The sequence below is a fragment of the Sus scrofa genome, chromosome 10 (assembly GCF_054392235.1).
Source record: "Sus scrofa isolate SSC_HxYL_T2T_F1_AM1 chromosome 10, Sscrofa_HxYL_maternal_Yorkshire_Landrace_v2.0, whole genome shotgun sequence".
Classification (NCBI taxonomy): domain Eukaryota; kingdom Metazoa; phylum Chordata; class Mammalia; order Artiodactyla; family Suidae; genus Sus; species Sus scrofa.
In genome coordinates, this window is record NC_139392.1 from 75,175,488 (window position 1) to 75,187,834 (window position 12,347).

Below are 12,347 nucleotides of genomic sequence, written 5' to 3' on the forward strand. Positions count from 1 at the left end.
GGCAAGGTCTTTGGTGGTGACAAGAGCAAGGAGCTCTGCTGTAAGGTCTTTTCAGGGTCGGCCTGAGCACCTCTCCTGAATGAGTTTCAATTCCAGTAGAAAGAAATAACATACGACCATCTCCTTAGTCATTTGTTAGTCAAAAGAAGGGCAGGAGTTCCCATTGCGGCTCAGTGAGTTAAGAATCCGACATAGTGTCCCCGAGGATTCCATCCCTGGCCTCACTCAGTGGGTTAAGGATCCGGCATTGCCGCAAGCTGAAGCTCCAATTCAATCCCCAGTCAGGCAACTTCCACATGCCACAGATACACCCTAAAAAAAAAAAAAAAGTGCCCAGGTCTGAGGATATCTCTGTCACCTTGGACTTTCTGGGCTCTTTCATACCTCTTTTAGAACATCCGTGTGCCTTGATTTTGCTTTGAGAAGTGTCTGAAATTCCTCAGATTCCAGGTAAGCAAGCTGTTCTCTTCTTTTTTTCCTGGCAGGCTCCAGTTCATCCTCAGCTAGAGCAAAAAGGAAAAGTGTGAGCCGTTACAGAGGCATTTCCCAGCCAGTGAGTCTCACCGACTCTGCTGCTCCTATTTCCTCTGCCTCCCTCTACAACCCTTCAAAGGGAATTCACCCCCGCCTTGGTACCAGAAAATAAGGCTCTTAAAGAAGTGAGTTGAGGAGTTCCCGTTGTGGCTCAGTGGTTGATGAATCTGACTAGGAACCATAAGGTTTTGGGTTCGATCCCTGGCCTTGCTCAGTGGATTAAGAATCTGGCGCTGCCGTGAGCTGTGGTGTAGGTTGCAGATACAGCTCAGATCCCGCATTGCTGTGGCTCTGGCGTAGGCTGGCGACTAAAGCTCCGATTGGACCCCTGGCCTGGGAACGTCCATTTGCCTTGGGTATGGCCCTAGAAAAGACAAAAAAAAAAAAAAAAAAAAGAAGAGGTGAGTTGAGAAGTAAGAACTAGAATACGGGTAGTTTAAATTAGACTCTCTTTTTCACCTTAAAATAAGAGCCAATTATGACCAGAGATAACAACAAAATCCCTATTCACAAACTGATGTTAAAATGACACTGCCAACTTCAGAGTTTTAAAAAAGATAAAAACCGGGCAATTTAAAGCCAAGGAATTCTACTTCTTTCAAAGTAAATCTTTATACTAATATATATGTGCAAAGATTCAATGAAATAATCTCAAGCTTTCAAGTTGTGCATAATTCCATTTTAATTTAATGTGATTATAAGAAACAATCAGTTCTCGCTGTAGAAATTCTATTTAGGTATTCTTCACAGAGGTAAACGGAAGTAAAATAATGACTTTTGATGTCAGAGAAGCTGGTTACGTTTTGGAATGTTTCCTTTGTAAGTGGTGTCTCTTTCACATTGCTAGGTTTTAAAGTTGCAGTACCTTGCAGAGAAAATGTGCTGTTCTTTTCCACACGTTCCTTCACTTCCAGGACATCCTGAGGTTTCTTTAGTTTCTTCTGGATGCTGTTTGGGTCTGTTTTTGTAAGAATCTGGCCTTTTGCCCTTAATTTGGTTATAGCAGCTAACTAGAAAAACAGAAAGAGAGGGAGCTGAAAATCTAAAAGATAAGCACCTGTAGCTCTGGGCCCATTTCCAGTGATTAAGCAGTAAATTCTGGCTGTTCTCAGATATGTATTAGCAAAATATATCTTCATTTTACTTGGCAGTGTTAACACAAGTATGAAACTTTAAAAGAATGAAAGACAGGTCTCTAAGTTGGGAAGCCAACTTTCAGCTCAGTTCAATATCAATAATTACTTTAACATTAGCTAATCCACAGGCTTTGAGACCCATAGAGGAACCACACAAACATTTTGGAAGTTTGTTTCAGAATAGACAAAATTAGGATAGAGTTCCAGCTCTGCCACTTACTAGTATGTAACCTGACCTAATTGTTCAGCCTTAGTTTCCACATTTATAAAATGGGGATGACAGCACTAACTTATCTTTTATAGTTGGGGTTCTGAGAATAAAATGAGATAATGCCAGCAAAACAGGTACCCATACCTAGTAAACAGAATGTATGCACATATCACAGAATATTAGAAATATATCATGTAATTGCTATTACGATTATTATAGGTACAGCTTTGGCTTGCAGGCAGCCTTTGCCCTTCCTGTGGTTCTGGCTGTTACCCAAAACAGAGAATACAGGCTCTAGTCGGGGCACAGGCAACTCAGGAGGAGAGGTGGAAACTGCTGAGCAGGTGGGGTTCTGACTACCCCCAACTCCCACTTCAGTCAGAGCAACTTAGCTTCTATCTGTTTGCAGACTGGACTTCTGTGTAAGATTTCTTTTTTTTTTATTTTTTATTTTTTTGTCTTTTTGCCATTTCTTGGGCCGTGTCACGGCAACGCCGGATCATTAACCCACTAAGCAAGGGCAGGGATTGAACCCACAACCTCATGTTTCCTAGTCGGAATCGTTAACCACTGCGCCACGACGGGAACTCCTGTGTAAGATTTCTTTTAAAGAGGGCTTCTCCTAATTATTATTTGACAATTCAATTGCTGAAACAATTCCAAAGACGTTTCCCCCTAATCTAAGGTGTCTAGCTATAAAACAGTATCTTCTAAGTTATCTCCTACAGCCTGACAGGAAACAGAATGGAGATAATGGCTGTATTAAATTAATGGCACTATGTCGACACCCATTATCATTTAAAATTCTTTCAACTCTAATTGTCATGACCCATAAACAAGCATGAGGTGACTTGTCTTTCCTGGCCACAGGTACATCATGTTTAAAACTCCAACCGTGTCTCTCAGAATGCACATTCCAGTGGTAAAGATAACGCATGGCAGCTACCTTTTTGGCTTCTGCTAAAGCACTGAGTTTTGGTCTTGGTGGTGGTGACTTGTCAAAAAGGAGGACATCATCTCCTTCTGAGATGCCTCTTCCGAGCTTGGGCGTCTGAATGGCTGGGGTTCCGTTCATCTTGGGGAGCTTGGCCCCAGTTGGTGGAGAACAAGAAAGGGGCTCCCGAGAAGAGGACGGCACAGCTGGGCTCTCAGCTTCACTTGAGCTCTGGAGAAATCTTTAAAGAAATAGGCAGTCACAAACTAAACACACAGACTGGGAGGCTGCAGGCAAGCCAGAACTGAGAAGTAGTTGTGAGTAAAACTTTTTCTCCTTGGTTATTAATTCAGATTAGCACATAGAAATACAAAACTAGTCTAACTCCTCAGTTAACTGAGTTTTGGTTGAATCAGTGCTAACTGTTTCACCAATTTAGAACTGATTATTATTTTTATCAGCAGGCTTCTCAATGGGTGCAGTCTAAGGAGCACCTTCCGTCCTGAAGGTGAGCTGCTGACTGTGATCCCAGACATCTGGTTAGCTCTGGACTGTTCAGGAACTCATGAAGTCTCTGCACTTGTTCACTCTACTGGGAAGGTGTAACACGTTATACATTTGGAAGTCCTAACAGAAAAGCGCTACCACTCACACAGTGATTATTTTACATATGGTTTTAAGGGCTCCTTAAAAACAACAAATGCCAGAAATCATCTACTCTAGGAATTCCCACTGTGGCCCAACAGGATCAGCAGCGACTTGGGAGGGCTGGGACACAGGTTTGATTCCCAGCCAGGCACAGTGGATTAAGGACCAGGTCCTGCCTCAGCTGTAGTGTAGGTCGCAACTGTGGCTTGGATCTGATGCCTGGCCCAGGAACTCCATATGCTGCAGGGCAGCCAAAAAAAAAAAAAAAAAAAAAAGAAAGAAAAAAAAAATCATTTTAGATATGAAGAAATTGATGCCCAAGACCCCACTGCTCACAAGTGACAGGCTCAGGCCTAGTACTAGGTAATCCCAGGCCAATCTTCCTTCCCTATCACATCCCCACTCCTGTGAGTTCCAGGCTGACTGTGCAAACTGCCTATCAGATCCCATCCCAAGATATGTTTTGTTTGGCCAGTAAAATTCTGCCAAACTTCGAACTGTAAAGCCTTTAAAGGGACAGGAGCTTTCTACTTCCCACAGTGTCTACAACTCCATGTATATTTTGATGTCCACATCCATACATTTATGTCATCTGTAGCCCCCTGATGAATACCTCTATAGATAACCCACCAGCACCTCAAACTAACCTGCCTGAGGGCAAATCTATTATCTTATTTTTCCAAAGCATTTCCTCTTGGCTCAAAATGCATTCTCCTTTTCATGGAACTATCTACCCTTTCAGGAGCCCAGGTCTGGGACAACATAATAGTTCAGCACTGGAATAGAGCAGGTAGGTTTGAGTTCAGACTTGGCTCCAACAGACTTGGACTAGCTCTCTGACCTTCGGTCACACTAAGTACGAAACAAGGTAATGACACCTTGTAGAGTATGGTAAGGACCGAATGAGACGTGTGTACCATGTAAAGCATGGTGCTCAGTGCATGATGAGTGCCTGTAAACAGCAGCTCTTATTACTATTCAGATAACTTAAGCTTAAAAGTCTTAAACTCGTTTACCTTCAACACCCATTTCCACTGGATTCTGCCTCTAAAATGACTCTCCATTTTCAGCTTCTCATTTTCATCACTGACCTGAACAAATGCAAAATCTACACATTGGTTTAGCCTGTAATTAAAAACTTAATTGTGGCAAAACTAAGAAATGGGCACCAAACAGGTTAACACCTATTTTCCCTTTTCACAAAACCCTCTTTATGCATCACTCCTTTCTCTTTTCCAATGATATTCATTAATGCAATCTGTACCACCAGGTCTCAGAATTCACTAGCATTAAGTCAGAAATATATAACTTTAAATGCCATCAATTTAGGTTATGTTAAAATCATTATTAAAAACTTCCAAAGTTAAAACGGTAGCCAGTCACCCCAAATCCAATGTCACTTTTTTTTTCCTTTTTATGGCTGCACCTAGGGCATATGGAAGTTCCCAGGCTAGGGGTTGAATCAGAGGCCATAGCTGCAGCCTACATACAGCCACAACGACAAAGGATCCCAGCTGCATCTGAGATCTACACCACAGCCTGCAGCAACGCCAAATCCTTAATCCACTGAGTGAGGCCTGGGATCGAACCTGAATCCTCATGGGTACTATGTTGGGTTCTTAACCTGCTGAGCCACGATGGGAATCCCCAAAGATTTCACATTTTTAAAATCTATTAAGACATCCTCAGGATTCATGAGATGAGCTAACCAAACAGGGAATATTAAATGTTACCCTTACCGCTTCTGTATTTCTTCTGACTTCTTTTTCCGCATCTCTAACATACGCTGCTTCTGTTGCTTCAAGAGGGCTGATGCTGAAATAGACTGGAAGGCAGGTTTTGGGCTCCCCAGGATCCCTAAAACAAGAGCCACAGGCTTAGGGGGTTCTGAGGCCTCAGGAACTCAGGTGTGGACACCAGAGCAAGAGTAGGCTGACTCTACCTGATGTCTTGACTTTGGCTAAATGATGTTTCAAGTTTCTAGCTCCAAATGTAGGCAAGTCCATCAGTTCCCTGAATTCCTCAGAGCAAGACAAGCTCTTCTGGGGTATTCCTGGAATATACAAACATCAGTCTTAGAGGATTCAAAATTCAGACTATTTGTTTTTTCCTCTTAATGGCTGCACCTGCAGCATATGGTAGTTCCCAGGCTAGGGATTGAATCAGAGTGGTCGCTGCTGGCCTATGCCACAGCCATAGCAATGGGGGATCTGAGCCACATCTGCAACCTACACCACAGCTCACAACAATGCCGGATCCTTAACCCACTGAGTGAGGCCAGGGATGGAACCCATATCCTCATGGATACCAGCTGGGTTTGCAACAGCTGAGCCACAATAGGAACTCCAAAATTCAGTCTATTTTATATCATGTGACTTATCCCTTTTTAAACTCTGCTTTCTCAACTTAGTCATTTGCAAATGAAGTAGATATATCAAGAGAAAAGAGAATCCTTAACCTCTAACATCGGACCAGTAAGACTGCAAAGGGAAGATAAATATACCTTATTTTGAATAATAACTGGAATACTAATATTTGTGCAGTCATTTCAGACCTACTTGTGTAATATGCACAAAGGGAAAGGGTGCATCCCAGACCTTGACCACTGTTATGAACAGAGCCCCCAGGAGGTGGCCTTCTCTGACCTGCTTTTTTTTTTTTTTTTTTTTTAAATGAGAGTTGCAACGTTTATTTCAGGTTCTCTCTTGGTTTTTTTTTTTGTATTTTTTTTTTTTTCTTTTTTGCCACACAGGCAGTATGTGGGAATTCCTGGGCCAGGGATTGAACCTACGCCGCACAGCAGCAACCAGAGCCACAGCAGTGAGAACGCAGGAGCCTCAACCCGCTAGGCCATCAGAGAACTCCCTCTGACCTGTTTTAATGAAAGACAGCTGATGAGTTTGACTAGGAACTTGACACTACTGATTCCAGTCAGTGCTGGATACTAGGAGTAAGACCCATATACATCAATACATTTTAACAAGCAGAGCAAGCTAAGGCACAGCTAAGATTAAGAGGCTGTTTTTCCTTAAGGCTACCAGCCAAGCTTGGTTCCTTCAGCTGATGCCACATCACTCGCTAAGTATAACTCAGTTAGGAATTAACCGTTTTCAATCCTGAAGGCTACGTATTTAAGCCAGAGAGAGATATGTGGAATCTAAAATATGACACAAATGAAACCATCTACAAAACAGATATAGAGAAAAGACCTGTGGTTGCCAAGGGGAAGGGGGAGGGGGAGGGATTGGGATAGGAGAGGAGTTTGGGGTTAGTAGGTGCAAACCATTACATTTAGAATGGATAAGCAATGAGGTCCTACTGTACAGCACAGGGAACTATATCCAATCTCTTGGGATAGACCATAATGGATGACAATACCTAAGAAAGGGAATGTATATATACATATGACTGGGTCACTAAGCTGTACAGCAGAAATTGACACAATACTGTAAACCAACCATACTCTAAAAAAAAAAAAAAAAAAAAAAAAAAAAAAGACAGAGAAAGGTATGGAGAAACAAAGTTACCAAGTTTTTGCTGAGTTTCCTGAAGGATCAAATCTGTGCCTTTAACCACCAGATTAGTCAGAGTAGTTTGAATCTTCTTTTTAGGTGCCACAGCAGCTGCACTGAAACGACAAGAGTCACCCTCTTAAAAAGAAAGTCACTGAACTTCAATGCTCTATGGGGTAAAGAAGATGCAGAAACAGTCATTATAAACTGCCAATGTTTCTCAAAGCACTGTGTAAGCAGCCTTTCTTAATACTATGGCCTCACAGCCTAACTGATGCATGCATTACATCACAGACATAAAACAATAGGAAGCCTACAATCAGCTTGAAGATCATTCTGGAAAAGAAAGTTGGCAAAAGAAATAAAACATACGCCAATACTTTGATCAAGTAGTCTAGGATTTACCTTAAGTCTTTTGCAAAAGTTTAGGATATTAACAGCCTTGTTTGTATTGTTTAAAGTTGGAAATACTCTTTTTGGGGGGCTGCCCCGGGGGCGTATGGAGTTTCCAGGCCAGGGATCAGACAGGAGCCGCAATTGAGACCTATGCCATAGCTGCAGCAATGCCGGATCCCTAACCCACCATGTGGGGCGGAGAATCAAACACACATCCCAGCACTCCCAAGAAGCCACAGATCCCATTGAGCCACTGTACAAACTCCAAAAATACTCTTAATGTTTATCCATGAAGAATTAGTTAAATTATCAAAGGCATGTAAAAGAATACTATGTAGCCACTAAAAATAATGCCATAAGTGAATACCCCACAAAGAAAAATTCATTGGAGTTCCTGTAATGATGCAGCAGAAACAATCTGACTAGGAACCATGAGGTTTTGGGTTGGATCCCTGGCCTTGCTCAGTGGGTTAAGGATCTGGCTTTGTGTGAGCTGTGCGGTAGGTTGCAGATGTAGCTTGGATCTGGTGTTGCTGTGGCTCTGGCGTAGGCCAGTAGCAACAGCTCTGATTAGACCCCTAGCCTGGGAACCTCCATATGCCGAGGGTGTGGCCCTAAAAGGACAAAAAAAAGACAAAAAAAAAGGAAAAAAAGAAAAATTCATTATTTTATGTGGGGAAAAAAAAGAATCTTGCAAAGTATATCAGGATCCCATTTTATATTATTAAAAGTGTATACAAAGTGGGGGGAAAAACCCCCCTAGAACCACATATACCCAAACTAGCAGTTACCTAGGTGATGGGATTTACAAAATTTTCTTTATTTAAAAAAATTTTTTTCACCACTGCAGCAGCAGCTTGACATGGGATCTCAATTCCAGACCAGGGACTGAAACCCAGGCCACAGCATGAAAGTGCTAAATCCTAACCACTAGACCACCAGGGAACTCCCGTAGGTGGTGGGATTATAGATGGTTTTTACTGTCTCCTTTTGACTGGATTGTACCTAATTTGTTTAAGATAACATATGCCTATTGCTTTTGCAATGTGGAAAAATACCAACATTATTTTATTTATTTATTTATTTATTTATTTATTTATTTTTTGTCTTTTTGTTGTTGTTGCTATTTCTTGGGCCGCTCCTGTGGCATGTGGAGGTTCCCAGGCTAGGGGTCGAATCGGAGCTGTAGCTACCGGCCTACGCCAGAGCCACAGCGACGCGGGATCTGAGCTGCGTCTGCAACCTACACCACAGCTCATGGCAAAGCCGGATCGTTAACCCACTGAGCAAGGGCAGGGACCGAACCCGCAACCTCATGGTTCCTAGTCGGATTCGTTAACCACTGCGCCATGACGGGAACTCCCCAACATTATTTTAAATCTTAAACAAGTGCTGGTACTTTTGCTGTTGCAGCCTAGGTTAGATCCCTGGTCTGAGAACTCAGATTCCACATCAAGCGGCTACAAACTGCAGCCAGGGGGAAAAAAAAAAAAAAAAGTGCTTGATATTACAAAATAGAAAGTATGAGTCCTCCAGCCCAATTTCTGTTGGATCAAGGACAAAACCTACAATTTATTCTTGGACCAACTACAGCTTCTCCGAGCCAGGTCCCCATCTGTCACGTCCTCAGATGTGCTTTCTAGAGTACAGTGACAAGGCCATTGATCACCTGCAGGGACTCTATGGAGAGGCTAAGATCCTCAGAGGCGAGGCCAAGAATGTCCCCCTCCTGAAGCTTCACTGCATACTTGTTCACTAAATTAAATGTGGGTTCCAAGAGGTCAACAGTCCCACACCAACAATCATGGGGGAAACTGATTTCAAGGTAACACTCTCTCCAATCAGACCTGACCAAGTTGCACTGTTCACGTTAGAAGCCAAAGAGGAAGTGCGGGCTCCCTGTTACAAACCATCACAACCTCTTTCCGGGACTGCGAGAGGCCCTCAGCTACCTAGTTCCAGGCAGTACCATATGAAAGATAAAACCCCTACAAGCCTTCCAGGACCTGGAGAGAAATGTATAACCACTGGGTTTATTCTTAAACGAAGACAGGCAAGACCCTTGTCCCAAAGAAGACCCAGGAATATCTTACATTGAGGCTGCGTATGAGGCCGAAGAAACTCCTCCGTAGTAAAAACCATCCTGACACAGCCGTTCTTTCAGGCTGATGCCTTTGCGGGCAAACTTCTTTGGAATTCGGCCTCCAGAGAAGGTGGACTGCAGGTCGGCCCGCCTGGCACTGAGCCTCTTGTACTGGGCCTGAATGTGATACTGACAGTACTCACAGTCGTTCTGTGAAAAAGAAGAGGGGCTGCGTCAGGGTTAGGGCGACAGGCCAGGGACAGCATTAATAGACACAGCTCCTTTCTCCTGGCCCCACAAAGGGCTATTTTGTGTGCAGAACCCTCCTGGCTGGTCTCTGGGACCATTCTCAGTGCAGAGTTAAGAGTGGGTGAAGGCAAGAAGTTCTTTCCTAACCTCCTCTTCATGTACTACACGGGTAAAAGAAAAAGTGCTGTCATTCACTGCCTTGGCCTCTTTCTACAATGGAAATAAAATCAGCTTTCAGATGAACCTTGAAAATGTTATGCTAAGAGAAAGAAGTCAGACACAAAAGGTCCCGCGTCGTAGGACTGCTTTTATGGCATGTATCCAGAGACAGAACTCGGCTTCGAGGTCACCCGGGAAGTGGTTATTTAACAAACACGGCATGTTTTTCTGGGGTGATGGAAAGGTTTTCAAATCAGAAGATGCTGATACCTGCACAATAAAGTGAATACACTAAATACTAACGATGTGTATGTACATTTTAAAATGGTTAATCATATGTAATGTGAATTTTACCTCAATAAAAGTTAAAAAATAAAACAAAATCAGTTTCAAGTAAGCTTTTCTACTTCTCTGGTTGACTTTTGGACAAACGCTACCCCTTCAGGGAAAGGAACTAAGAGAAACTGTGAAGTATCGTCCTTTTGGATGAACCTCAGAGATGGCGACGGTGGGGCTTTAATGGTCTAGCTCTTAAGGGATCTGTCAGGTACTTCCCCTGAGACCTCTTTTTCCAAACATCTCCCACTTTCCTACTTCCTTTCCGCTAGTTCATCTGATGGACAGGAATGAGGGAAATCAAAAGAGATGAAACCAAAACCTGTCACGATCCTTCAAAGAGCTCTAAGAAGTACCACCTCACATCCACTAGGATGGCTGTAATCAAAGACAAACAAAAAAACAAGTGTAGGCGAGGATGTGGGGAAACTGGAACCTTCACATACTGGGGAAAATGTAAAAGCCACTTTGGAAACCAGTTTGGTGGTTCCTCAAAAGCCTAAACAGAGAGTTATCATAAGACCCAGCAATTCCACCCCAGGAATACATGCGAGGGAACTGAAAACATCCACACAAAATCATGTACATGTTTACAGCAGCTTATTCTTAACAGTCAAATGTGAAAACAACCCAAATGTCCATCATCTGATGAATGGATAAACAGAGTGGGATCTATCTATAGAATGGAATATTATTCAACTGTAAAAAGAATGAAGCACTGATGACTGTTCTGCAGCATAGATAGAGGACAGATGAATCTTAAAAACATTATGCTAAGTGAAAGAAGCCAGACATAAGAAGCCACATATTATACAATGTCATTGTATGAAATGTCCAGAGGAGGTAAAACTATAGATACAGAATTTAGATTAGTGGTTGCCAGGTCTAGGCAGGGGAGAGAGGAATGAGGAATGATTGCTAATGGGAATAGGCTTTTGGGGAGAGAAAATGTTATGAAATTACATAGTGGTTATGATGACACAACTCTGAGTATACTAAAAATTACTAAACTTTGCACTTTAAGAGTCTGATATATGAAATCCATCTCTACGTATATATTTAAAAGAAACCTCTAAGAAAAGATAAAATGGAGTTTAAATAATGTTTCAGTGTATTTCATCATTAGTATTTGATCTCTGGCACTAAAAAGAATTGAGGGCAAATTAAAGTTCTGTCTTCTTATACCTCCTAGTCAGCTAGCAATAATAGGTTACTTTTCTAAGAGGTTAAATACTGTCCCCACCCCCCGCTTTTTAACCTGGCCCTTACTAAGCACGCATTCAATTTTCTCACTTTGATGCTTCCTGTTTTATAGGAAACTCAATTTTAAACAGGTCATTATAGGTAAAATACCTATAATTTATTCATATTAGTTTCTTCTTTCTTTAGCAAAAATCACCCCAACAAAGCTGAAACTAACCAAATTCACAGTTTGTGTACACGGTTCTCCATTCTTCTTCTTCGCTTTACAGGTTCCCAGATCAAGAGCTTCCCCCATAATTAAGACCTTTTGAGGATGATCAATAGATAAGCACACCTGTAGAAAAGAGGTAGTGTGGGAGTTAAAAGCAGACAAAGATATGGTCTTTCATCAGCACGAATGGATATACCAACAATTGGTGAGAGCTGAGAAGGCTTTTTGCACTTATTATCACTGCACAGGAGTTTGAAGCCAAAGCTCTGTCAGACAGCTGTAAAAATGGGAGGTGGAGAAGACACATTTAGCTCTCCATCCACTATCCATCCCCTCCTGCGTCTCTGCTATCAGAATCTCTGCTGCTCAGCCTCGGGTGATGAATCCAGTTCCCAGTTTTTCCAGCATTCTTTAGAACCAGTGATGGTCATTTGCCACTGCTCCAGCCAATGACAATAAAGCAGGAGTGGGCAGGAAAGGGAGCTATAAGAGCTTGTGCTTTCCTGACAAAAGCAGAGCAAAGAGGCTGCTCACTTCTTGCCCTGAATGGAGATGTGATGGCCAGAGCTTCAAAGACATCTTGTGACCAAGAAGAAAAGGCTGAGAGACTCAAGGACACTGTCCCTGGTATCACCACACCGCCTATGTCTGTTTTTGTTTTTTTTCTTTTTTCTTTTTTTACTATGTAAGAGAAACAAACTCAGTATTGACAGTTAAAAGGAAACTACAGTAAAG

The 12,347-nt window shown here is 42.3% G+C and overlaps 1 protein-coding gene across 10 annotated transcripts in view; it reads right to left on the bottom strand.

The window, feature by feature from the left end:
* Nucleotides 1-12,347, bottom strand: part of MCM10 (minichromosome maintenance 10 replication initiation factor) — a 43,204-nt gene that overhangs the window by 13,412 nt on the left and 17,445 nt on the right. For all 10 annotated transcript variants that reach the window (XR_014817948.1, XR_014817946.1, XR_014817947.1 and 7 more), the window contains exons 9-16: nt 11,619-11,735; nt 9,465-9,664; nt 6,991-7,091; nt 5,406-5,516; nt 5,203-5,320; nt 2,828-3,056; nt 1,400-1,544; nt 385-503 (exon numbers count right to left, since the gene is read on the bottom strand). Coding sequence is in view for 4 of the 10 variants with exons in the window: in XM_021064867.2 (XP_020920526.1) it covers nt 385-503; nt 1,400-1,544; nt 2,828-3,056; nt 5,203-5,320; nt 5,406-5,516; nt 6,991-7,091; nt 9,465-9,664; nt 11,619-11,735 (1,140 nt within the window). In the remaining 6 variants the exon portion in view is untranslated. The remainder of the gene's footprint in view (nt 1-384; nt 504-1,399; nt 1,545-2,827; nt 3,057-5,202; nt 5,321-5,405; nt 5,517-6,990; nt 7,092-9,464; nt 9,665-11,618; nt 11,736-12,347) is intronic.